The sequence below is a fragment of the Pinus tabuliformis genome, chromosome 1_2, assembly GCF_031772625.1.
Source record: "Pinus tabuliformis cultivar Carrire ecotype Pingquan chromosome 1_2, CPIR1, whole genome shotgun sequence".
Taxonomy (NCBI): Eukaryota; Viridiplantae; Streptophyta; class Pinopsida; order Pinales; family Pinaceae; genus Pinus; species Pinus tabuliformis.
In genome coordinates, this window is record NC_142298.1 from 323,493,170 (window position 1) to 323,520,314 (window position 27,145).

The following is a 27,145-nucleotide window of genomic DNA, read 5'->3' on the forward strand; positions in this document are numbered from 1 at the left end:
GCCCAAAGACCCAAGAAGACATGGATTATATGTCTAAAGTTCCATATGCATGAGAAGTTGGAAGCTTAATGTATGCAATGGTCTGCACAAGGCCTGATATTGCACATGCAATGGGAGTTGTAAGCAGGTACATGAACAATCCAGGAAAGGAACATTAGATGGCAGTGAAATGGATTCTCAGATATTTGAAAGGTACCACAAATCAAGCATTATGCTTTGGTGGTTCAAACATTTCTCTACAGGGATATGTTGATGCAGATTGACAGAGATAATAGGAGGAGCACTACAAGATATGTATTTACTATAGGTGGAATAGCTGTCAGTTGGGTTTCAAAAATCGAAAGTGTTGTTGCACTTTCAACAACAGAAGCAGAGTATGTTGTTGCTACAGAGGCTAGTAAAGAAATGATTTGGTTACGAAGGTTTATGGGTGAATTGGGTAAGGAGCATGATATGGGCACGTTATACAGTGATAGCCAAAGTGCCATTCATCTTGCAAAGAACTCAGCATTTCATTCCAGGACTAAACACATACAACTCAAGTATCATTTCATAAGATCAGTGTTGGAAGATGGAGAGTTGAAGCTGCAAAAGATACACACTAGCCAGAATCCTGCAGATATGCTAACAAAAGTTGTAACCAAGGAGAAACTGAGAATATGCTCAGTTTCAATTGGTCTTCAAGGATGACGATGAAGATGAGAAACAGCCAGGTCCAAAGAGGTCATGGTCCAGCAAATGAAGCAGCGGTGGAGTTGCTACAATCATTCTCCAAGTGGGAGATTGTTGGATGTGGAGCATGATTGTTCAGAGGTCTTTGTTTTCAGCCAGATGTATACCCCAGGAAGTTTGTACACCCCTCCATGCGAGGGGGACTTGTCCCTCGGCGAGGGTCTGGGGGCCAACGGTCCCTCGGCGGGGGCTCGGGGGCAGTGCCCCCGAAGCTAAAAACAGATGTAAAATTGAGTTGTAAAAGTATAGTAATTTCTAGTCAATCTGGGCCGTTCATTAGGTAGATGATCTAACGGTAGAACTTATGTTTAGTTTAGGGTTTTTTGCCCTAGAAGGCAACCCCTCTCTTAGTATGAGGGTATTGTACTGAGTCTGTGTAATATATGTGTATTCTCCAAGCAAGAAGCTGAGATGTGAGACTGTGAGAGAAAACAGAGGATATTACAGCAGATCTGTTGTAGGTTGTGTCTCTTCATTTTGCTGGATAATAGAAAGGAAGGACTGGCTGTTCGGGGTGGATGTAGCCCAAACTAGGTGAACCACGTATATCTGTGTCTCCTGTGTTTATATTTCTGCAATATTTTATGTGTTCCATTGCTCCGAAATATATAATTTTCTAACATTTTCTTGAAGAGATATAGAATATTGTTTAGAGCTACCAGAACCTAATGCTCCTTTCTGTAATGCCTTTCTTTCTTTGATGATTTCATGGTCAGATACTCGGTCAGCTTGTGGCTTCTGAGGATTTATCTGAGTATGCCTCACAAGCTGAGCTAGAACTATGAAGTGGAGTCGCCAAGAGGTTCATCCTCTAGTAGAGTGGCCAGATAGATGATTACAACTGAAAAAGTGCCCAAACTTTGTCTATCATCAGAGTTGGATCTGTGTCATCTCCCAGGGAAGTTAAGCTTCAGTCTTCGATCCCCGGCAATGGCGCCAATTATGTTAGCACTCTAGGAAGCTCTCCTAGGTTGTAGCTCGGAGATGCCTCGTAACATATAAATCTTCAATATCATTCTCAGAACTATTGGAATGGATGATGGTTTGGATCAAGTCAGATGATTGTTTCAACTCTGTTTTCACTCAAGACATGCATGAACACCCTCAGCTTTACAAGGTTTTAGACCACTAATTTTCAATAGTTTATAGATTCAAAGGATAGATGGAGAATACTGACTGTACCAGCAGATGCATACATAAACACATATGAACGGCTCGCTACAGAAAGCAAATGAAGCTTATAAATCTAATTTATCAATGCAGAGATAAGATGACAGTTATTTGGCATTCGACATAGAAAAACATGAATAACCCATTCAAGTGCAAGCTTAGAACAGAGGAGAAAATGGGAATTGAACATGTAACAACAAAAGAAGCTTATATTGCTGGAATGAAGATGAGACGCTGAGAGGATCAGAGTCTCCACAGTCTCCAAAAGTTGAACCTCTATTTCTTCTAACTTTCAGCCTTTTATAGGCTCTTTACAATGCTCTCGGGCTCTATGAGGCTCGACATGTCTTACTCTATCCCCTCTGGCTTCTAACAAACACAGTAACCGAATTCTGGTAATTTCGTTGCGCTGACAGGTAGCTCGCTCATGCCAGCGATGCTCCATGATCAATTCTGTTGGTTCGGCTGCATCGTGCTGTGTTAAGGGGAGGTGGCCACCTATTCTGCACTGGATGAGTGCATCGGGCCTTTGGAATCCCTGAAACGGTCGCTTTCTGTTACACAGAGAAACGCTGCAATACTGTGAAATTCCGCCCAAACTCTGTTTATTCCGGACTTCAAAAGTCCTTAAATACGGTCTATTCCTCTATTGGGTCCAGCTAATCGCATTGCACATATACTTGTGTAAAGGCTCCACTCCATAATGTTTCCCCGATTTCGATATCGCGATGCGATTGATCGCAATCTCATATCGCGATAACCCCGGGCCATTGTAAGCGCTCTGTTGTGGTTGCCGATTGCGATTTGTCGATCTGATCTGGACTGTTAATCGACCAGATCTGATGGCTATTGTGTCAAGTTTCTATAAGCCTCCGCTAAGCCTTATTTCATTGTTTTCTTGTGTTTTTAGCCTCCTAATAGTGTTTTTCCACCTATTTGAAGGTTTTTCTCTTGCGATGGTTTTGATCTTCTAAATGATTTTAAGAAGATTTTGAAGACTTAGAGAGTGTTTTGGATCTGTTTGGCTCAGCACCTCAGGGCTAGCAGGACCCAATGCGATTATAGATGCGAGAGTAATATTTTTGAAGTCCAGCTTATGGCCAAAGTAGAGCAAGAGGAGACGTGGTCGTTGGAGCTAAAACAGGGGAAATTTCCGCTAAAAATATCAGCATTGCACCTCAGGGGCTAACAGGGACAACCATCGTCAACGAGCACTATAGATGAAGAAGTGTGAAGTGCCATGTTTGAAGACACATACCCTGCATGGGGTGATTTTGTGGGTGCCCTTAAGGAGGAATATTACCGCATTGGGAATTGTAAGGACCAATACCCCAAATGGTTGCAGTGCCATCAAAGTTAGGATCAGACTGTACATGATTGTACCAACTCTTTTTATGGTTCATCTACAAAACCACAAAACTAACCAGTGTAGAGTTCTCAAGTGCAACGGTGGCTTGCACAAGTATATTCATATTAACATGGAGTCATTCGACATCTCAACGTGCTTGGAAGTGACCTATAGATATGTGGTTAAAATTAAGGAGAATTTCAAGCAGAAAGGTAAAGCAGGGTTTCGCCTTGAAACAAATCACGACAACATAGTACTTGGAATTAACAATTTGATCGCTCATATTCCTTTCACATAGCATACTTTCCCACTTTCAGCACACGACAACCTTGAACATTGCAAAGGCATCCATGGTCCCTCACCTGGCACAACCAAATCCCTATGGACTCGAAAAAAAGGCTCCAGAGGGGAAGATATAACTGTTGGGCTATGAGAGGACGAGCCCCGTTCTAAGTTATCCATCACATATAACTCTCAAAGGACCGCTTTCATTCTCAAGATGAAGATTCCCACAATATGTTTTTGGAGATGAAATGTAAGCACACTCTCACTGGCACGGACAAGATCAAATTAACCTTCAAGGGGCAACATATTTACAACGATACACCATATTGATAACGGAAAAGCAATGAAGTAAACAATGACTATGGTTATTCAAAGTCCTCGCCTAATAGGATTTGTATCAAGTACAATCAGTAAGCGTCCCCTCGGTAACACAAACACAACATCATCATCCAACTATTCACTACATGAAGGCAAGGAAAAAAATATCCCCCCTATTGTGAAAGCTTAAAAGGTGAAGAGTTTATGGTCCTTGTAAATGCATTAGAATAAATGTTTTCCTCCTCGTAAAAGCTTTAAAATGGAAGGTCTTTTTATCATTGTAAAGGCGTTTGTAGAACAAATTCTCTTGCTTGGACTCGAAACTGGGTCTCTTGAATGAGACTTGAGTATCCTAATCAATTTAAATACAACGATGCAACCATTTAGATATAAATGGAAGTAATTTTAAAGGCATTTAAATTTAAAACTTTAAAATTTCTTAGATGTTGTAGTTTGTTCACATCAATAATTAATAAACAAATCGCTATAATTTGTTTAAGGCAACGCAACCCAAATTTCCAGCTTACGTTTGTCGTTGAGAAGTAACAAGTGTATATTTACAACTTCTAGAAGCATCCTAATAGGCCATGCTAGGTACAATGATGATTTGAAATATGACATGGCTTCGATTAAGATCCCACCAATCAACCGAAAGAAAATCTGAACCTTGTTGAAAACACAAGGCATTGTAGGAAGTTGATAAGGTGTTATTATGACATTGCTTTATTTATGTTATTTTGACAATGCTTTTTATTCTCGAATGGTTCTTGGGAATCTTTTGATACGTTGAACAAGAAGCTAGTCAAAGCTCTTACTCTAGGAATTCATGATGGAAACACGCAATTTAGGGCACAAGTTGGCGCCATGAATATTGGTGTTTATGACATCTTACCTCAACCCCGGGAGGGAGATATTGACCACCCACATTACCATATCCAGAAAAAATTGGATAAGGTAGAAAGGAATTATTTGATGATATAGAGAGAAGGCCTTGGAATGGAATTCTCTCTACATCGGTTCTAACATTACCCATCGTGAAACTATTTCGTTATTAACATTGATCAATTTACACAGCTAGTGCACCATGATCATTGCCACATACAACTCTTACACACCCAAGAATTCAACTCTCAAACTGTTGCACAAACATACAAGTCTCACTTCAAGCGAGACCACTTGTTGAGAATCAACCCGAGAGAAGGACCAATGGTATAGATGATGACATCCACATTGGCAGCTATTCAAAGTTAAAGGATTTTGAAAGGACCTATTGGAGATATAGTTTTTCACAATAGCCAAGTGTCCCTAGACATGTAATAACATAAGAAATATATGTTGTTGATAAGGTTTTTTACTACACATTGACTAGTGGACACTTATACAAATTGGGAATGAATGATATCTTGAGGAGATGTGTCCTGATCATGAAATATGGGTCATCATTGAAGAAGCACATGGTGGGGCTCCAGGGGGACATTGCGAGATGGATACAACAGTAAGGAAAATCTTCCATGTAACTTTACAGTGACCTTATTTGGAAAAAGAAAATAAAACCCTTCTTTTCCCCTTAAAAACTCAGTGGGGAAGCCTAAAGGATGCTCCCTCACATTTTTTGAATGCCATACTCAGTAACCTCATTTGCGTAGATCAATGCACCTAGCCCAAGGGGGCTCGCACTCAACACCTACTGGCACTTAACCACTCAAATGTCCAACACTATTTGTCACAACTGGTCGAGCCAACACCTCTGTTACATTGACAATGGAACTTATATAGGTACTTGACTTAACTTGTAGGAATGTGTAGATCTCTATAGAAAGATGAGATCCAATTAGAAACCATCTTCCATGGTCGCCATTTCACATGTGGGAAATGGGTCTTTTTGGCATGATTTTCATTGGATGAAGGATGATTAAAACCAAATGGATGAAAGTTCAACTACGATATTCACGAAGTGGGTAGAAATAGGACTAGTTTGGGACTACATAATATAGACAACAACAAGGTTTATTTATGAGAATGGGATTACAAGGTTATGGTGCCCCTTGATGAGAGAATGGTGTGCACTAGGGTTTTTTTCTGCAGGTCTTCGATGTTTGTCGTTGCCATAAAAGGGTCTGCTTCAGGTGACAAAGGTGACCTATCGAGTGGGGACGTGTTGATTGTCTCCATCCACAATAATGGATGTAGATCGCTATCGACCTTGCCATAAGAGAAATGGTGGTCCTCTTGTTATAAGGTGATTTGTAATGTTTCACTGCCACAAGGAAATACTGGAAAATGGATACGTGGATCACTTTTCCAATAGGTCCATCGTAGTCTATGGCGTAGCAAGATCTATAACAGGAAAGAAGGAGCCATGGCTGGAGAGCTTTCATCTTGTAGGTCAGGATGTTGATCGGGCCAAGAAGGCCTCATGGTTGTTGATGGTTTCCGACACTCCCATGAAGGATGCACGAATCTCGTTTCCGAGCATAAAGTTGTCTGTTTATGAGGCTTTGTGCCTGTTCAAGGCACAATCCTCATCAAATCTAATTCACAATGGAGATCTGCCCTCCAATGGTTTTGTTCTTCACCTTTTATCCACAAATTTGGACAAACTCAATCTTTAATTCGAGAACTTCCCTTTCATGGGTTTCCTCTTTGCCTTTTATCTCCAAATTTGGATGAAAGACAGAGAGAAGAAGGAAAAATACAAGATTTTCTTAAAAAAAAATTAATGGGAAAATATCTCTCCAGTGGATCTGGGGATTAGATCTATTGAAATCCCTGAAGCAAAGCATTGAAAGTGACACAGTAATACAAGAAATGATCTAGGTTTTGCTATATTAAGGTAAAGTGCTCCAAGATTCCCTCCACCTAAAAGATTATGGTGTGGAAAGGGATTTTGCAATCATATTAAATCTGTGGTTGTGAGATGGAGATACTGGCATAAAAAACCCAAATAAAAATTCTAGAAATCATAATGGTTTGGTCCTGTTCAAGGATGCTATGAAAGGGAAGTTTGTCGCTCCAGCTAATTGTTGAGTCTTGAAAATGTCATTCATTTCCATTACACTTTCACTATTATGTCCATTATATCACCTCCATTTCACTACTATGTCACCACATTCATCCCACTTTCATTATCATTGGGCCACATTTATGTTTTTCCAATCTTTATTAATTCTAAGCCTTTTAAGTGAATTTGTGGTTAAAAAATAGAAAATAATGTGCATATGCTTATACCTAACAAATGGTTTGAGATTGTTGACATGTGTAGGTTGAAAGGGGGCTTCTAGAAGACCCTTATGTGGCACTCTAAGGCCAAATTCGAATTTGAGTGGAAAGAATCATGGGATCATGAGGATGTGTGTCACATCTCCTAATTGTATTGTAACTCTAAGAAGACATGTGTCTTATCAGTTCCTATTTTGATTAGGACTCTAGAGGTAGAGGGAGAGATTCATGGACTCTCATTAATGAGATGGCTTCTCATCTTTTTGTATAAATAGGAGATCTCTCTTCTTCATTTGTTAGCTTAGAGTTTGGAGTTCTTAAGTCTTTTTAGCTTGTGAGTTTGTAGTTCTTCCTTGATGGCTTTTGAAAGCTTTCGAGAGCTTTGTTGTACTTTGTAATTTTGAAGAATTTGAATAAAGCTTTGATGTTCTCAACATGGAAGGAGATGTGAAGTAGATGTCATGGAGCATATTAGAATGTAAGGTAGAGTAGATTTCATTTTGTAAATTTTGCTTTGATTTCATTATGTCATTTGATTGCTTTCAAGTTTGATAGATTAGATTTTTCATTCATGCAATTTTAATTCATGCAAGTGTGTTCAATCGGTTGATTGTAGATTAGTAATGCACATAGCTTTTTAATGACTAATGACACGATGGAATCATCTTGTCCTTCTGCTGATTTATTTTCTGAGTTATAATTCCAGCATTGTTATTTCTTTCAGTTTTGTTTTGCTCATTTACTTTCATGCAATTTAGATATCATATTACTCCATTTGTTTATGATTACCTTCCTATAGCCAAGCGACTCAAATAGTGAGGAATCAGAATATTATTTGATGTAGTTTGATTTAGTTTACTTTCCTACAAGTTAGTGATTAGATTACTTATGTCATTTTCAGGGATTGAAGTATGAATGAGTAGTTTAATCTTAGTTTCATTTTATGCAATTTCATTTCATGCAATTTAGATATCATATTACTCCATTTGTTTATGATTACCTTCCTATAGCAAAGCGACTCAAATAGTGAGGAATCAGAATATTATTTGATGTAATATGATTTAGTTTACTTTTCTGCGAGTTAGTGATTAGATTACTCATGTCATTTTCGGTTACCTCCTATAGCCAGAGCGAGTCGAATGGTGAGGGATTGAAGTATGAATGCGTAGTTTGATCTTAGTTTCATTTTATGCAATTTAGATATCAGATTACTCAATTTGTTTATGATTGCCTCCTATAGCCAGAGCGAGTCGAAAGGTGAGGGGTCAGAATATGGGTTGATGTAATATGATTTAGTTTACTTTGCTTACAGTTTTTGAATTGCTTTAAGTTCAGTTTTCTTTTTATACAGCAGCAAGGATACTGGGTTTCATAGTCACTAGCTCATTGATTGGTTGTTGCATTCTATTTTGATTAAAGTAGCTGCATATTTACACTTTTGTTTAAGTACTAATTCCATCAATAACATGTTTTGAGATCTTTTGAAGTGCTAAGTTTTGGAAGTTACCATTAGGGACATAGGGCTTGTCTTGAAATCTCTATCCATACTTGTCCTTTAAAAGTATTCTTAAGACCTTAGAATAGGATTTCCATTTGCATTACACTTTAGGAAACCAACAAAAACAAAACCCCAAAACAAAATAAAATCTATAAAACAACGAAGTAAGAAAAAGGTTAACTAAGCACATATGGTGCACCACACTTCATCAGTTTATGATACCCGGATTGATAATTTATGTAGAGCAATTTAAGACATTAAATTGACTAGACACTAATCAGATCCAAAATCTCCCTGGACATTACATAGTGGAGCAAATGGAGAAGGTACCAACTATGAATGTTGAATCCCCAGAGGTAAAATCCTATTTTTCTAATCTCCATACTAAAGCATTACTATGAAGGTTTAATTATTTTGGGCCAAGACCTAAAGAGCTATATCAGTGGGTGTTTTCTTTCTAGACATCAAATTGCGATCTCTACTTGTGTTTTAAGGGTTTTTTCATAGTTCAATTTGAGACACAACAAGATATGGAAAAAATTATGAACGAAGGGCCATGGTTTTAGGATAAAGATGGGATTTTAATTACCCCATGGTACCCAAAATTCGATGCTACAAGCATGGTGGTAACTACGATGCTAGTATGGGTGAGGTTACTATTGAGAAATCACTAGGGTAGCTAATAAGGATTGATTTCTCTTACTTGATAATTGCTTGTGAATGTATGTTAGCTTCTTATTACTTTTATTATGTTCTCTTCATCAAACAATTACCAAAACATAAAAATGAATATGACAAAAAGATATTGAACACAAGATATAGCCTCCAAGCCTGGGCAAGTCCCCACAAGGGATAAAATTGAGTCAACTCCTCTCTTTTTATAGAATTAGATCAAAGTGAGAAATCTAAGACCAAGACCTCACACAAGACCCAAGTCAGCTTTCCTTTCAAACTCTTCAAACGAGTAAAAGACAACTCAAGTCAACAATAGTTAGCCTTCCAAATCTGGTCAAACTTCTTATTTTTTAGCCTTGCAATAGGTTTCTATCCCCTGCAATTGATTGAAATTTCACACGTGTGGCAGATTCTAGGCCATAAAATTTGGTTTTTCTTCCTTCTTGTTCTTCACTCTCTCTCCTTTGACTTATTGCTCTTCTTCACTTGTATTTCGCTGGTTTGATCACTCTCTTCCTGGCACACACATTGAAACTTCTTGATGGTGTTCAAATGAGGTCAAACTACACTATATGTATACACATCCAGGAGATCGAATGGATCCCTACCAGTGCCGAATTGGTCTTCTCAGGACAAAATTGACCAATTTGACTCAAATAAAATTCTTTTTCCACTTTATTTTTAAGGGTCCAAATAGGACTTGACTCAAGTACAATAATTTGACTCATGAAAAATATTCTTTTTGAATCAATAAACCCTAGAAGCATGAAGAACATGCTTAACTAAAGAAATAACAATGATAAATCATAGTTTTTCTCTTTCCTTCTTTTTCTTTTACAGGGAAAATAGAATGATACAAATACAAAGATAATTATGAAGACCGAACCTAGTTACATTTTCCAATAGTTACCAAATCTCGCTCTTCCTCTCTGGCATCATCAAGTCTTAGAGGCTATTGGAAATACTTTGGGAAAATTTTAAAAAATGGACTTGTACGGAACAACAAATGGATCTTTACATTTTATAGAATACGTGTAGAGATATACCTTAGCAAAGGCCTTCTTGATCGTATTCATTTAAAAAATGAAAATTGTTAGTGGTCTTCGGTTTTAGATTATGGGAATATGCCATTTAGATGTCGAGCTTGTTTTCAAACAGGGCACTTGCAGAGCACTTGCCCACAAGCAAAAAAGACCTCAAAAAAGAAAAAGAGGCAGGCCTCTAAGCCAAGGGATTGGTAGTTTCTTGACACTTGTGAAGTCAAAGAAGAATATCCCATGGAAAATACTCCAAATGTAGATGCACAAACACGAAATGGAAACAAATAAAATGGAGGAGCAGGGGATCAGTCAGGAATCGTGACTCGTAGGCAGAAGGGTATTGAATCAACAAAGACCATAGCATCAGAGCAGTAGAAAGTGGAAACCCCAATTGAAAAAGAATGAGGGGATATAAAGAGACCCCATGTATCTGAGAGCTTAGACTCTAACAAAGAAGTCCCCCTGAAGGGTAATGGAAATCAACTGCCAGTAGAAACAACTGCTCTCAAATAAGGAGTTTGGAAAAAAGTTCCGAAAAATAAAGGAAAAAAGGGGAAGCTAAGCAACTTTTATCACACTTAGTCTCGACAAAAATATGTATTTTTCTACCATTTTTTTCTATTATTGTGCCTCAACCGAAAAGTTGACATGACTGAATGCTTACTAGTATCTGCAGAATGTACCTTTGTTCATTGCTCTTAGCTTGAATAAAATTATGATTTTTTTATTTGGAAAAAAAGGTTCTCGTTCCCCTTGTTGATAATAAGTTATCAATGGCCCACGGGGCTTTGGATTGACGGTGAATGGGTGCACTGTTAAGGCACTCCTTGCACTAGGTCACTGGTTCAAATCTCCCGTGGGTGCTTAGCTACCAAAAAAAAAGATAATAAGTTATCAATGGACCCACTTTTAAATCCTACTATTATGAAATTAACATGTAAATTCATGGATCAACATACAAATAGCTCCCTTTGTCTCCCTTGGGCCAACGAAATAGCAAAGTCTTTCCACAAGATTATGATGAACAACCCAACCAAAATTTGCAACATCAATAGGGACAAATAGCACAGCAAAGACTTAGAATTCTTATGAGAATATACGAAAACCCAAAAGACTAGATAGGTCATACCCCATTTAAAATTGCGCGGGGAGAAAAAACGGTGTCTCTCAAATGCACTTAACACCTTCAATGACAAAAAATAGAGGTATGCTTAAATTTGGAGCGATGGAATCTATGGAAGATAGACCAATAGATATTATGACTTATCACACACTATACTGCCTATTAATACAAAACAAGTAGTGGAATCTCGCAAAGATCAAAATACAAAAGAGAAAAAATTCAATAACATAGGACTTGTATCTATATATGACAATACTAGGACATGCCCCATCTAAAATTGTGTCAAGAGGATGGAGACTACAGTGCGAGGCGGTTATGGTTAGGGTTTCGGTCGTAACCCTGTCTGCAGTTCACCGCGCCCGCTCCCTGCTCCTTGCCCGTTTACCACACCCTCATTACCGCCGCAGTTACCCGTCTATACTCCATCCGACGCACTGCAGTTTACCGTCTTCGCAACGCTTTGTCCCTGCCGTTTGATGCCCTCCTTGCCGTTTCGCCTCGCTATCGATACCCGTATCTTACCCTGGTTACTTGAGTTTCGAGGTTCTCGCCGTTCCGAGGTATTCGCTAGCTGGCAGCATGGAGGACCTAGATGCGGTCGATTATACCGAAGATCCGCTGGATGGCGTCTCCATCTGGCGTACACCCTATTCCACCTCACAAGGTATGTATCTCCCGGATCCTTCGGTCGGTTTAGTTGCTTACTCTGCCGGTGACTCCCCGCGACATCCCCCCGTTATTCTCCCGGATATTCCCCCCACTTGGCCTGCTTTGTCTACTCCACCTCTCTCGCCGGCCTCCCTGGGGTTTGTCGCTGGTTGCCTAAACCCTAACCCTAGTTCCTCTCATTCTGCAGCGAATCAATGGCCCTACTCCTCCGCTCCGTTTTCGACCCCCCCTCCTCCCCCCCCTGGCGCCGTATCACATTCGGGTTGTTTCTCTGATATTCCCCCCCTCTCTGATCCGCTCCCCGTCTCTGGTTCCATCCCCCTTGCTCCCGCCACTAACCCTCCCCGTGGGCTTGACTCCCCCCCTGTACCGAATCCCCCTCCGCCTCTTCCGCCGCGATCTGGACCGGGTAGAAAGTACCGCTGCTTCAGATCCAGGGAGGAGGACATTTTCCTCCGGCTCGAGGAGGACATCCAGTGGGGAGACATCATGGAATTTGCAGATAGGGTTCTGGTGGGTCGCATCAGAGGCCGGAATTACTCAGCTGCACGTTTGAAGGCCTGGGCCACAGAAGTTTGGGGACAACACTTGGTTGACATCCCCTTCGTGCAAACCTTCGTGAGGGGATGGTTCGCATTACGGTTCGCGCGTGCCGATCACACAAATTGGGTTCTCTCTTCTTTTTGGCACTTTGAACATGCTCCGGTTCTTCTAAAGCGCTGGACTCCCATGTTCGATCCGGCCACGGAACAGATCGGAATTGGCCCCGTATGGATCAGACTTCCCGGGCTACCCCTGCAATTTTGGTCTGAAGATATCTTCCGCAGAATTGGTAATGCTATTGGTGTCTACATGGATTATGACAAATCATACCTCCACACAGGTATGATGGCATATGCGCGGCTTCTCATTAACCTGGATACCAGGGGAGGACTTCAAGAATATATCACTATCCAGTGGAGGGACTTCTCCAGGAAGCAGAACATCGACTATGAAGGGATCCCATACAGATGCCGCCGTTGTCATAAGGTTGGTCATCTCTATCGGGACTGCCCACTACTGAGAAAAGGGCAGGCACAAGCACAGGAAGCGGCTCAGGATCGTCCCTCCCCACCTCCTGGCCAACCTCAGTCTGCGGTGCCCTCGGAGACTCCGGTACAAGCTGAAGCTGCTCCTCCCATTCCGACTGGATCTCTGGCGGAGGATCCCACCCGATCATCGCCTGCCCCCGCTCCTGATGACTCAGAACCGGCGGGCGACGTTTCACCGGGTATGTCAGCTGTCTCCACTTCTATTATTTACTCTTCATTGCATGATCAGGCTGCATCTGTCACATTGCATCGGGATGTATCCACTCCACCTCCCGCATCTGTTTCATCCATTCCCTCCTCCCGGATGCCCCTTCCCCCCTCCACTCTCTGTTGTCCCATCCCCTCCCCCTCTCCATGCGACTCGCCTTGTTTACCATCTCTCCCCTCGCTGTCGTCCGATACGCTGCCGAGGCCCGTCTCCCCGACCCCCCCCCCCGGTACTCTCTCCGACCCCGGTCTAGAGGGATTGGTACCGACGCCATTGGGCTGGCCCTCGACCCTCCGCCTTCTCTTCAGAAGCCCTCGAGAGGGCGTCCATCCCGTCTTTCTAAAGCAAGACATGCAGCTGATGCTGAAGTCGCTCTTGGACGACAGCAGACCATCTTCAGGGCCCTTAGAGCGGGTAAAAGCCCTGCCACACATCCGACATGAAGATTTTGTCCTTCAATTGCAGGGGGTTTGCTAGTACACCCAAAAAACTAGCTCTTCGGAGACTTCTCTCCCTCTCTCTATCGGATATCATCTTTCTGCAAGAAACACTCTGTAATGCGGACTCTCTTATACCAACCCTCGAGGCCTGGTTGCCTAACTGGACCTTCCACGCTATAGACGCGTCAGGGAGATCCGGAGGTCTGGCGATCGGTATCAATAACAGAGCGATGAGAATCATAAACACCTGGGGTGGCAGGGGTTTCATTGGCATTGATGCCTATGTACAATCTATGGAAACAGTTCTCAGACTCATCAATATATATGGCCCTTGCTCTGACAGATCTGCCTATTGGCATTCTCTCTTGAACTCTGTACTATTTCAACAGGATAATATTATCCTGGGAGGGGATTTGAACTTCACCTTGGGTTTCTGTGAATCATGGGGGCATGCAGCTAGGATCGATCCTTTCTCGGACACTATATCCTCCCTTCTGGATGAACACCACTGGATCGACACCCCCATGACAAAATTACAACACACATGGTCAAACAACAGAAGTGGTGATCAGAGTCTTGCCAGGAGGCTCGATAGATTTCTTATCAAAGAATCCCTCCACAACAGGATTGCTCGTATAAGGCAATGGGTGGGATCTGGGGGCATATCTGACCACAGACCTATATATTTGGAATTCTCTGATATACATAACAAAATTAAAAGCCCCTTCAAATTCAACTCCTCCTGGTTAAAAGACCCATCCTATATACAGATGGTCACCGATTACTGGCAGAGTCACCCCATCGAAGAGGAGGAACAATTCACGGAGGGCTTCATCAGGAAATTATCGGAGCTCAAAAGGATCTCTAAGACCTGGGCACACCAAAAGAGACTCCGTGATGATCAATCCTTGAGGGAGGCTGAAGACTTCATTGCTTCACATGAAGAGGAGGATGGTGGTATCTTTCCCACACAGGAAAGAAAAAACCTCTACATGTCTCATATAGAAAAGCGAACTCAGATCCTGAAGGACAGAGAGGAAAGCTGGAGGCTGCGTAGCCGAGCCATCTGGCTCGCCGAAGGGGATGACAACACTCGTTTCTATCACAGATTCGCCAATGGAAGAAAGGCTATTAACACTATATGGGAACTAAAAGACGAACAGGATCATGTGGTCACTTCACAGAGGCACCTATCTAAGCTAGCCACTGATCACTTCAGGAGCATTTATAAAGCTCCCCGTGAATCTAACATTCTGGAAATCATGAGAGTGGCTGAGAAATTTCCCAGATTCGTTGATCCGGAGGAACACGATGAACTCACTAAGGAGGTGACAATGGCCGAGCTGGAAGCAACTATCAAATGGTTCAAAAAAGATAAAAGTCCAGGCCCTGATGGTTGGACCATTGAATTCTACATTGCCTTCTTCGACATTCTGGCAGATGACCTATTGAAAATCATTGAACTTTGCAGACAATCGGGCAGGGTCTCCATGGCCATCAAATCCACCTTCATCGCCCTCATCCCCAAAGCTGATCACCCTGTAACTTTCAACGATTTCAGGCCCATCTCTCTCTGCAATTGTCTCTACAAGATCATTGCAAAGATTATTGCCAATCGACTGAAGCCTATTTTATCCCGTCACATCTCAGCTGAACAATTTGCCTTCCTTGACCATCGTCAGATTCATGAGGCCATAGCCACTGCACAGGAACTCCTTCATACCCTCCACACTAAAAAGCAAAAAGGCATGATCCTCAAAGTCGACCTCACTAAAGCCTTTGATAGAGTAAACTGGTTATACATCAGATTACTCTTGACTCACCTAGGCTTTCCCTTTGCTTTCATTAAATGGGTCATGAGTTGTATTACAGAGGTTGCTTACAGCGTTCTTCTAAATGGGGAGGCCACTCCCTTCTTCACATCGGAAAGAGGTCTCAGACAGGGTTTCCCCCTCTCCCCCCTCCTATTCCTGCTGATAATGGAATGCCTGAGCAGACTTATCATATCAGCTAAAGACAGACAACAGCTCTCTGGTATCCACATTTCTGATAATTTGTATCTTACGCACTTACTGTTTGTGGATGACATTCTTATATTCCTCAATGGAGGGTTGGGTGATACCACAGCACTACACAATATATTTCTACTTTTTCAGCTTGCTACAGGGATGATGATAAATGACGGTAAATCTACTATTACGACTGTTGGCTGCTCTCGCCATGAAACTACTTATGCATCTCAGCGGTTCCCCTTCACCTCAACCATGCTTACTGATGGCATCAAATACTTGGGGTACAGGCTGAAACCCCTCGGCTACAAAATAGCAGACTGGACTTGGCTCCTTGCCAAGGTGGAGAAAAGACTCCATATCTGGTATCATAAATACCTCTCAAGAGCAGGACGCCTCATACTCATTAAAGTTGTCATCGAAGCCACGCCTGTATACTGGATGACACTGGCTTGGATACGAGGAGTCTTAAACAGATTACAGAGAATATGCACCAGATTCTTATGGAATGGTCAACAGCCTGGGAGAGTTTTTGCCTGGGTAAAGTGGGACACCATTGCCAGACCTAAAAGATGGGGTGGTTGGGGTATCAAGAGACTTGACCTATTTGCTAAAGCCCTAGCTGCAAAACTTGGCTGGCTACTCCTGACTACAGACAGCCTCTGGTCACGAGTGGCACATGCAAAATATATCAGACCCTCCCATCTCATGGATTGGTTCCGTCAACAACACAACCCAGGATACAATATCTCAAATATATGGAAGGCAGTACTGCTTTCCCTTCCGCTCCTCAGGGAAGGCATCACCTGGCGCATTAAGAGTGGACAGGATGTAAGGATTGGTATAGATCCCTGGGTAGGTTGCGGCAACCTGCACAGACTCTCGGATGGCCTCATCAGACACCTACACGACAGGGGCATTACTCATATTAATCATATTGGTGACAGTGCCAACTCCGTCTTCCTACAACAGGCCTGGTACTCATCAGCAACCTTGGGCATCCCGGATCAGTGGCAGACAGAATGGAACGATTTTACTGAGGCACTCACACAAGCTAACATCAGACTATCTGAGGGACCCGACGAACTCATATGGGCCATTGCTAAACATGGTCATTATACACCGAAAGAAGGATATCTGAAGCTAATGGAACCTTATAAACCACCGGACATCCTTCCTCACTGGAATAAGATTTGGAAATTACAGGCTGCACCTCGATGTCGATTGCTCATGTGGAATATCATTTTCGACAAGATCCCCACGGGAGCAAACCTCTTGAAAAGATCCTTCCACGGCCCTTTCAGATGCCACCTCTGTTGTTGTGAAGAGGAGAGCACTGATCATCTTTTTATCCACTGCACAGTCATTCGATCATTCTGGCACAACATATCAGCTCATATTCCCGATCTCAAGGAATGGAACGGGACCAACTGCAAGGATGCTTGGTGCAATTGGATCAGAGATCACGCGGGCAAACTCATTAACATACCCCTGCTTGTTTGTTGGGCTATTTGGATAGCCCGGAACCACATCATCTTCAACGACAGGCCCCCCAACTGGCCAACCATCCTGAGCCATACTATTGCGGACTTCAACCTCCTACCTTCGACTGATAGGAATCCACCTTCCCGCACTATTTCTCCCCTCAGCATTGATAAATCCAAGCCTTGGGCTTTTTTTGATGGCTCTGCCCAGGATACCGGTTGTGGCGGGGGTGCTGTCTTATATTTGAATGAATCGCACTACTTCAGGATTCAGATTAAACTCCCAAATGGCACAAATAATTTTTCTGAACTTAGCACAGCCAAACACATCATATATTTTGCAATACAAAAACATTGCAGACACCTCCAACTATTTGGTGACTCCCAGATTGTTTGCAATTGGATAAATTCTGCTTCACATTGTTTTACTTACTCTTTGAGAAATATCCTTGACGAAGCCAAAAGACTAATCTCTTCATTTGAATCTTTTGACTGTCGTCATATCTACAGGGAACAGAATGCTGAAGCAGACCAACTGTCCAAAGAAGCAGCGCACAGCCAGCTAGAACAATGGCTGATACAGGAGCAGATTGATGGAACATTCCATCAATATTATCACCGGCCTTATATAGATCTTAACAGGAATGGGTCACCGACCCATCCATAACATCAGACATGGATATGACTCTTTTTTGATATGGTTTTTTGTACAGTTCATCATGGCTATTTCAGTGCTCTCTGCGTAGAGCAAGTTTTGGTATTTAAAATTTTGTATCTAAAACAGTAAGACTCCCTGCGAGGAGATCCAGAACACTCAGGTTTTTTTTTGTGTGAATATTGACTGGCCAAAGGCCACATATGAATATGCGATAAGCATCTGCAAAATGTAATTTCTCCCTTTTAATAGAAATTACGACTTTTTCCTAATGGGAAAAAAAAAAAAAAAATTGTGTCAAGAAAAAAAAGCGATGGCTCGAACGCACTTGATGCCTTCAACAACAAAAAATAGAGGTGTGCTTAAACTTGACATGATGACATGTAAGAAAGATAAACCAATATTTATTAATACTTAATATCATGCACTATATTGTATATAAATACAAAACAAGTAGAGGAATACCACAACGATCAAAATATAAAGAACAAACAATTCAAGGACATGGAATTTTATCAATATATGATGATAAAATTAGGGGTAGGGTTAAAAAATCGGAAATCACTAGACTTGGAACTTATATTGTCAAAGACATCAGAGCTAGTTTCCTTTTGCAACTAAATATACTTCTAGGCTTTATGTTGAAGAAACTTGGAAACAGGGACAAATTTTTGAAGACTCCAACTTTTTGTTAGCTTAAGTTAAAGTAAAAAATCCTATAGGTCAATTAGGATAAGGGTGGCAACTACTTTGTAGCGAAGAAACTTGGAAACAGGGACAAATTTTTGAAGACCCCAACTTTTTGTTAGCTTAAGTTAAAGTAAAAAACCTATAGGTCAATTAGGATAAGGGTGGCTACTACTTTGTAGCGGAAAGGATGTTGATCAACTATCCAAACTCTTAATGATATTAGGAAAATGTTATAATTCAGAATTAACTATTTTGAAATAAGCAAAGAAGAATGACCATTAATTCGTTGGATGAAGAGAAAGAAAAATAAACAATTTAGGGAATGGAGTTGCACAAACAAAGAATACCTTGTATCAGACAACTAATCTTCCATGGAAGAAGAAATTGGAGGAAAATCATTCAAGAGGGTGAAATAAGTTATAGAGTAATGCAATGAGATATGGAGTGTATTTAACCTATGAAGTTGCAAGGATGTTGTAGAAGATTACCAACCGAGATTGAGAGAGTGAGTATTGAATCTTCATTGAGAAACAAAAAAAATGAAGATGAAGATGGAAATCCGATAAAGGATGTAACCCAACAAAAGTTGGCATAACCGATCGACAAAAAATTGACCACATATAATATAGTGAGGAGATAACAATTTTACGCTAAATAAAATGCAAGAGAGTTGATAGGAGATGTCTAGTCTCAATGAGGTGGAATATCGAACTCATAAAGATAATAGCGATATTAAAACTTGTAGCACCCAAATTAATGGAATTGAGATGAAAGGAAGTAGGATCAACAAAGGTGGGATTACCATAAAGACAAAGTGAGTTTGATGAGAAAAAGGCCATTGGAAAGTGAGTTGATGGTACCTACATCAATGAAATATAGTTTTACCACTAGAATATTGATGGGGTGTGAATTTATGATGCAGAGAAGATACGAAACAAGGATAGAGCATTAGAGGAATTATAAATATCAAAGAAAGTAGTCATTCCAGCAATAAATGAGGTGAAAATCAATCAAATACATCTAGTTAAAGAAGAAATTCACAAATGTTTCCAAAGATTTACTATGCCCCAAGAAACCCCAAATCATCGAGATAGACAAAAGTCCATTAATCTAGTGAGAACTGCTAAAAGTGGTAGTGATATTGAAGAGACAATATTTGTGGCAATGGGAGAAAGTGGGAAATAATAAAACCATTTATCATAGAAAATTGAGGCCAAACCTATATTTGAGGTCATTAAAAACTTAAATATGGATGAATCGAGTCAGATTGCACAATGGAAGAGATGCAAAGTTTGGGGTAAAATCAAGCCATGCAAAAGTGAAACGGAGAATTCGATGGACAAAGTAATAAAGATTTCAAAATTCAACATTTGTAGTATTTCAGACATGGCCCGGTTAATGTAATTTCAATGTTCGAAAGAAAGGTCAACAAAGTTTGTTGTTAGAGGGTATGAGATGAGAAGATATATTCCCATAAGCTATCTCAATTGATGCCAAAACAGTTCGAAACTTAACCATTTTTTCAAAAGAATTGTTTCTTGTGAAAGTAGCATAGCAACTTCAACACATATGTTGAAAGTTCACAAGAGATGAAGAAGCAATTTCGAAAGGTTTGCCACACAACAAAGTTACATGCGACTTCATGTATTGGATAACACTAACATTTTAGTCCATCTCACATCCAAGTGCTGGATCTCTAATTCTTTGTTTCGTTTTCATAGATGCCATAATGATATTGTTAGAAAAACCAAATAAATACAAGAAGCATAACTTTTAAGTGGAAAACCCTAATAGGAAGAACCATTGTCTAAACTATTCTTGCACCTTTTGTATTGCCTCAAAAGTGATTGTAGTGCTCTATTCTCTTACCAACAATGGTCTCATGTCGTTCAAGCTTTCCTCTTCCCTTTATATATGCCTTTTACTTTGAGTGTGAGCCCCTGATCTAATCTCGTCAATAGTATAAATGTGAGATGTTGAGTTAACCTCAATATTAGATTAGATGCGCGTCATTGATCTATCCCAAATATGTAACTTATACTTCAGGCTCATTTAACAATGGCATTCCAACACTCCACCTGAAGGTCAAATAGGATTTGATAGTATCTAACAATGGGTTACCTTCCCAATTTGTGAAGATGGGAGTGTGCTCATATTTTAAGAGTAAAAATGCCATAGAATCTCGCCTTCCTTCAATAAGAAGGATGTAGTTCCACATCTTAATGGGCATCTTTCATCATTATAAAGATGGAGGTGCCAACAAAATAATTGATTGCCAATTCTCATCGCCACAAATACTATGGTTCCCAAAAATACAATCAACTCTTCCTAACATGAAGGTTGGGGTGTTGAAATAAGGCGGGTAAAGTAATATGTAATTCCTCTTACCATTGGACAAATTCCAATTAAAGTGTTGAGTTTTGTTAGTTACGAGGATCCTTTGATCTACGACTACTACGAAGAATATTCTAGAATATTATGCGGAGGTTGAATCCCTACCATCCATCTAATAACTATTGATAATTAAATTAAAATTATGGAAGCCCTATTCGAAAATAGACATGCATATCGACATAATAATGAAATATACTCAATATAAAATATAAGTAATCAACGTTGATAATGATAATGAGATGCATTTATTTCGCATGGGAAACATGGGAATTAGAATATAAAGTAATATTTGAATATCTCTTGCAAGATCACCCTAAACTGCGTTCACCCATTTATAACTCGTTTCAACTAATTGAGTTTAAATTTGAATTTAAATTAAACATTTATATAAACATTTGATAGAATAAAACTTAGTTTAAAATTAAACTTTGAAAAATTATGAAACTTTAATATTGAAAAATAGTTTAAATGACTTATATAATATTTTAATATATGAAGAATTTTATTGCATTGAAAAAAATGTATTAGAAAATTTATTATTAAAAGTATTAGAAAGGAGATATAGAAACAATCCAATTAAAATAATAATAATAATAATAATTAAAAAATTGTAAAATTCTTTCACATCTAAATTAATTAATTTTGTTCTAATTTCACTAAAAATTAAAAAAATATATATATATACTTTTTATTATAAAAATTCCTTCCTTAATTAACCTTAAAAATAATATAAAAATTTAACACAAACCTTTTTCGCGCTATCTTATTATCCTATTAGAGTAGGATTTATGTATTATACAGTGATATTCAGAATTAAATGTAATGCAACTTTTAGAGATTGATAGCTCACCTCACTAGCTTTGCTTCCCAGCTATTTGTGCTTTTCTATTACCACACTTATATTGTCTTAAAATCTTATGTATGATCAATTCAGTTAAAATAACAGACATCCAAAAACAAAGGTCATAATTTCCCATCTCATAGAGTGTTAGAGATCGTGTATCTATCTGATCGAGATTATGGTGAATGCCATAAAACTCCGCATACAATAAACGCACACAAATATATAGGTGCATGCAATAAACATGCAAGGACATACACATACATACAACAAACAACCTCACAAATAAGCGATTTGGTAAAAACAGGTTGCGTCTTCAATGTTATCTTAATTATAAAAATCACACATAATGGCATATCACAATGAAGCCCATCATTTTGAGAGCACCCCCTCAACATATGAGAAAAAGACAAAAAAAAAAATATAAGCAGCCAACTGAATATGAAATTGAAAAGTGAATCTTACCGCGAGGAAGAATTAAAGCATAAATGACAGGCGCAAAATGTTTCAAAGGGATCTTTCTCAACTGCGTTCTAAACTCCTCTCTCCATCGTGAATAAACCGCAAGAACCTTCTCAATATTACCATGGAGAATTTTGATTGGATGTTTATCTTTCATTCTAAAGCTAAAAAAATATGAGTTCATTAAAGGAAAATTTAAAGGAGCTACAAATTGAAAAGAATCAAACAAAAAAGAAAAATGTGCAGCCAAAACAGACGAATCTAGCAATGCTCAGCTAGATGCCATTGATTTTAGTTTCAAAAGTGGTGAGCATGTATGAAGCTCGCAATAAAATATTGTGCAAAGCACTTTCCATGAAACAATGAGGATAATGATTCTATGCCATTGCACATAATGACATTGTCTCGAATTAATCACATAACTTGCATGCTTAACCATTGCTTTAAACTGCAACACATGTAAGAAATCCATAAATTATAAGGGAGGAATCTTTCAAATCCTACATAATCTATAAAGCTATGCCATAAATGTGAGCATAGTAAATAGATCCCTTTTAAAAGAAAACCAACAAGAGGTGACATAACTATATATAGTCATTGTCCTAAAGGTCCTTCAGGTGGGGCATCTTTCAACTCATAGGCATAATTGTTTGGTTTAGCTGATCGTCCGATGGTGTATGGATGTTTAGGGATGTCCTTGACAACTTTTTGACCTCGATCTCTCTCATAACTGCTACTGTAATCAAGAAAGTGTGAGTTCCCTCACTCACATCTGTGAGTGGGAGCTATTACTCACCCTTGGGTTCCTCTAGATGAGTTTGCTTCCGACCACCAATAACTATGTAAGTTTGTTCATATAATAGGTACGGTAAATGATGCAATAGGGTGACCAACATTCCTCTTGTTGAATAAACACTAGCTCCGGCAACTGTGTAATTAGAGACAGTGGTTCAATATTACCTTGTTTATATGGCTTGGTGGCAAAAGTTACTTGTAGGCATATCTTATGAATGTATATAACAAATTTTCTTTATTGCTAACTATAGCATTTATTGATAAGAATTATTAACTAATTTTAATTTTGGATTTATTAAATAATTATATAGTTAACAAGAATTATTATTATTTATTTTAATAAATAATTACTGTAATTTTATTTTAAGTTTTTTATTAAAAAAATTAATAATAATAATATTATAGGATTATTTTGAAAGGTTGGTGTGTTGAGGGCTCTAGCGATTTTTTTCTCCGCCGACTGGTTACATTCTAGGTTTCATCTATCAGGCGTATATCCTAGCGCCACGACCCCTTCTTCCTCTCTACGGTAATCGGTCTAGCTTGTTGGTGTTTCCTGGGTGTTGGCATTGCATATTGTTGTCGTCGGTGGGTCGACGCCTTCCTTTTGCAATGCTTATCTCTGGTGCGGTATCGACCTGGGGTCTTGTGGCTTTGTTGGTGGTGCTCGAATGCGTGTGGGGAGTTGAGGGAGGGTAGGGCTTGCCTTTGTCGCATGCCCTATTTCGTGCCCTTTCCACGCTTTTGTTATGCTCGCTTTGTCATCATTTCTATATAGTCGTTTCTCATTGGGGATGTCGTGGGGTTTTTGCTTGGGAGTTGCCTCGTTTTTTTTCCTTTTTGGGGGCCTACTGCTACCCATTTTTCTTAAGGCTCACTAGGCAGCCTGTGCCCAACCCATGGGTAGTATGTTGCTCAACATTTGCTAGGGTTCACTGGCTTGTTTTTGTTTGCACTAAAGAGGTTAATTTTTTTGTTGTTGCCCTTTTTGGGTTTTCTTTTGGTAGGCTTTCATACCTTGCATACTTGTGTCTTGTGTGGGCTTTCGACCTAGCTTCTCTGCCGTAAGGCAGATACTCGAATGCGTGCAACATTACAAAATGAAAACTTTTTCCCTCTTTCTGATGAATAAATTTATGGGTCTCTTTTCTCAGGAAACAAAAAATATTTATAGGATTATTCTGATATCATATTCATTATTTATTATTTATAGAGACATAAATATATACATATTTTTTTATTAGCTTAATTTTATGTTTATTAGAGACAGTGGTTCAATATTACCTTGTTTATATGGCTTGGTGGCAAAAGTTACTTGTAGGCATATCTTATGAATGTATATAACATTATTTACTTTATTGTTAACTATAGCATTTATTGATAAGAATTATTAACTAATTTTAATTTTAGATTTATTAAATAATGATATAGTTAACAAGAATTATTATTATTTATTTTAATAAATAATTACTGTAATTTTATTTTAAGTTTTTTATTAGAAAAATTAATAATAATAATATTATAGGATTATTTTGAAAGGTTGGTGTGTTGAGGGCTCTAGCGATTTTTTTCTCCGCCGACTGGTTACATTCTAGGTTTCATCTATCAGGCGTATATCCTAGTGCCACGACCCCTTCTTCCTCTCTACGGTAATCGGTCTAGCTTGTTGGTGTTTCCTGGGTGTTGGCATTGCATATTGTTGTCGTCGGTGGGTCAACGCCCTCCTTTTTCAATGCTTATCTCTGGTGCAGTATCGACTTGGGGTCTTGTGGCTTTGTTGGTGGTGCTCGAATGCGTGTGGGGGGTTGAGGGAGGGTGGGGCTTGCCTTTGTCGCATGCCCTATTTCGTGCCCTTTCCACACTTTTGTTGTGCTCACTTTGTCATCATTTCTATATAGTCGTTTCTCGTTGGGGATGTCGTGGGGTTTTGCTTGGGAGCTGCCTCGTTTTTTTCCTTTTTGGGGGCCTACTGCTACCCATTTTTCTTAAGGCTCACTAGGCAGCCTGTGCCCAACCCATGGGTAGTATGTTGCTCAACATTTGCTAGGGTTCACTGGCTTGTTTTTGTTTGCACTAAAGAGATTATTTTTGTTGTTGTTGCCCTTTTTGGGTATTCTTTGGGCAGGCTTGCATACCTTGCATACTTGTGTCTTGAGTGGGCTTTCGACCTAGCTTCTCTGCCGTAAGGCAGATACTCAAATGCGTGCAACATTACAAAATGAAAACTTTTTTCCTCTTTCTGATGAACAAATTTATGGGTCTCTTTTCTCAGGAAACAAAAAATATTTATAGGATTATTCTGATATCATATTCATTATTTATTATTTATAGAGACATAAATATATACATATTTTTTTATTAGCTTAATTTTATGTTTATTAGAGACAGTGGTTCAATATTACCTTGTTTATATGGCTTGGTGGCAAAAGTTACTTGTAGGCATATCTTATGAATGTATATAACATTATTTACTTTATTGTTAACTATAGCATTTATTGATAAGAATTATTAACTAATTTTAATTTTAGATTTATTAAATAATGATATAGTTAACAAGAATTATTATTATTTATTTTAATAAATAATTACTGTAATTTTATTTTAAGTTTTTTATTAGAAAAATTAATAATAATAATATTATAGGATTATTTTGAAAGGTTGGTGTGTTGAGGGCTCTAGCGATTTTTTTCTCTGCCGACTGGTTACATTCTAGGTTTCATCTATCAGGCGTATATCCTAGCGCCACGACCCCTTCTTCCTCTCTACGGTAATCGGTCTAGCTTGTTGGTGTTTCCTGGGTGTTGGCATTGCATATTGTTGTCGTCGGTGGGTCAACGCCCTCCTTTTTCAATGCTTATCTCTGGTGCAGTATCGACCTGGGGTCTTGTGGCTTTGTTGGTGGTGCTCGAATGCGTGTGGGGGGTTGAGGGAGGGTGGGGCTTGCCTTTGTCGCATGCCCTATTTCGTGCCCTTTCCACACTTTTGTTGTGCTCACTTTGTCATCATTTCTATATAGTCGTTTCTCGTTGGGGATGTCGTGGGGTTTTGCTTGGGAGCTGTCTCGTTTTTTTCCTTTTTGGGGGCCTACTGCTACCCATTTTTCTTAAGGCTCACTAGGTAGCCTGTGCCCAACCCATGGGTAGTATGTTGCTCAACATTTGCTAGGGTTCACTGGCTTGTTTTTGTTTGCACTAAAGAGGTTATTTTTGTTGTTGTTGCCCTTTTTGGGTTTTCTTTTGGCAGGCTTGCATACCTTGCATACTTGTGTCTTGTGTGGGCTTTCGACCTAGCTTCTCTGCCGTAAGGCAGATACTCGAATGCGTGCAACATTACAAAATGAAAACTTTTTTCCTCTTTCTGATGAATAAATTTATGGGTCTCTTTTCTCAGGAAACAAAAAATATTTATAGGATTATTCTAATATCATATTCATTATTTATTATTTATAGAGACATAAATATCTACATATTTTTTTATTAGCTTAATTTTATGTTTATTATGTAATTATATACAAATAAATTAATAAGTAAAGACTTAAGCTAATAGGGATTTGGATTGAAAGTGGATGGGTATCTTGTTTAGGCACAACATGCGAAAAGTTCATGAGTTCAAATCCCTCATGAGTGTTTACCCCACACAAAAAAATAATAACAATAACAAGCAAAGAGTTACACATCATACCTCACAATTAAAACAATGTGAATAAAATAACATTGATTTTTTTATAAAATTATAACTTGCATTAGTTAATGCTAAATTAACCATGGTTAATAGGCAGATCAAATCCTATAGTCTTTCTTTGTAAGGAACTAATAAATTGAGATGTCTACAAATTTACAATTTTACTCTTACATAAATAAAAGTGGGAAGTAACTCTTGGTAAGTATATTTATTTACATCTTATTCCTATCATTTTTTTTTATTCAATACCCTCGCTTTTTAGGAGATAACCACTTCTATGAGTGAATTAGTGATTTCTCCCATTTTTCTTTACCTTCA

The 27,145-nt window shown here is 39.2% G+C and overlaps 1 protein-coding gene across 1 annotated transcript; it reads left to right on the forward strand.

Annotated features, from left to right (window-relative positions):
• Window positions 1-14,046: 14,046 nt before the first annotated feature.
• Window positions 14,047-15,361, forward strand: LOC149205672 (uncharacterized). Its single transcript, XM_089397469.1, has 2 exons — window positions 14,047-15,196; window positions 15,288-15,361. Exons 1-2 carry the CDS (start codon window positions 14,047-14,049, stop codon window positions 15,359-15,361), a joined length of 1,224 nt encoding a protein of 407 aa, XP_089253595.1.
• Window positions 15,362-27,145: the final 11,784 nt, after the last annotated feature.

Bases quoted from the DNA above. Each gene is read 5' to 3' on its own strand.
- LOC149205672 (XM_089397469.1), top strand. From the start codon at position 14,047: ATGAGAATCATAAACACCTGGGGTGGCAGGGGTTTCATTGGCATTGAT. The intron at 15,197-15,287 runs GTCCAGGCCCTG...TGAACTTTGCAG, and splicing joins ATGGTTCAAAAAAGATAAAA to ACAATCGGGCAGGGTCTCCA.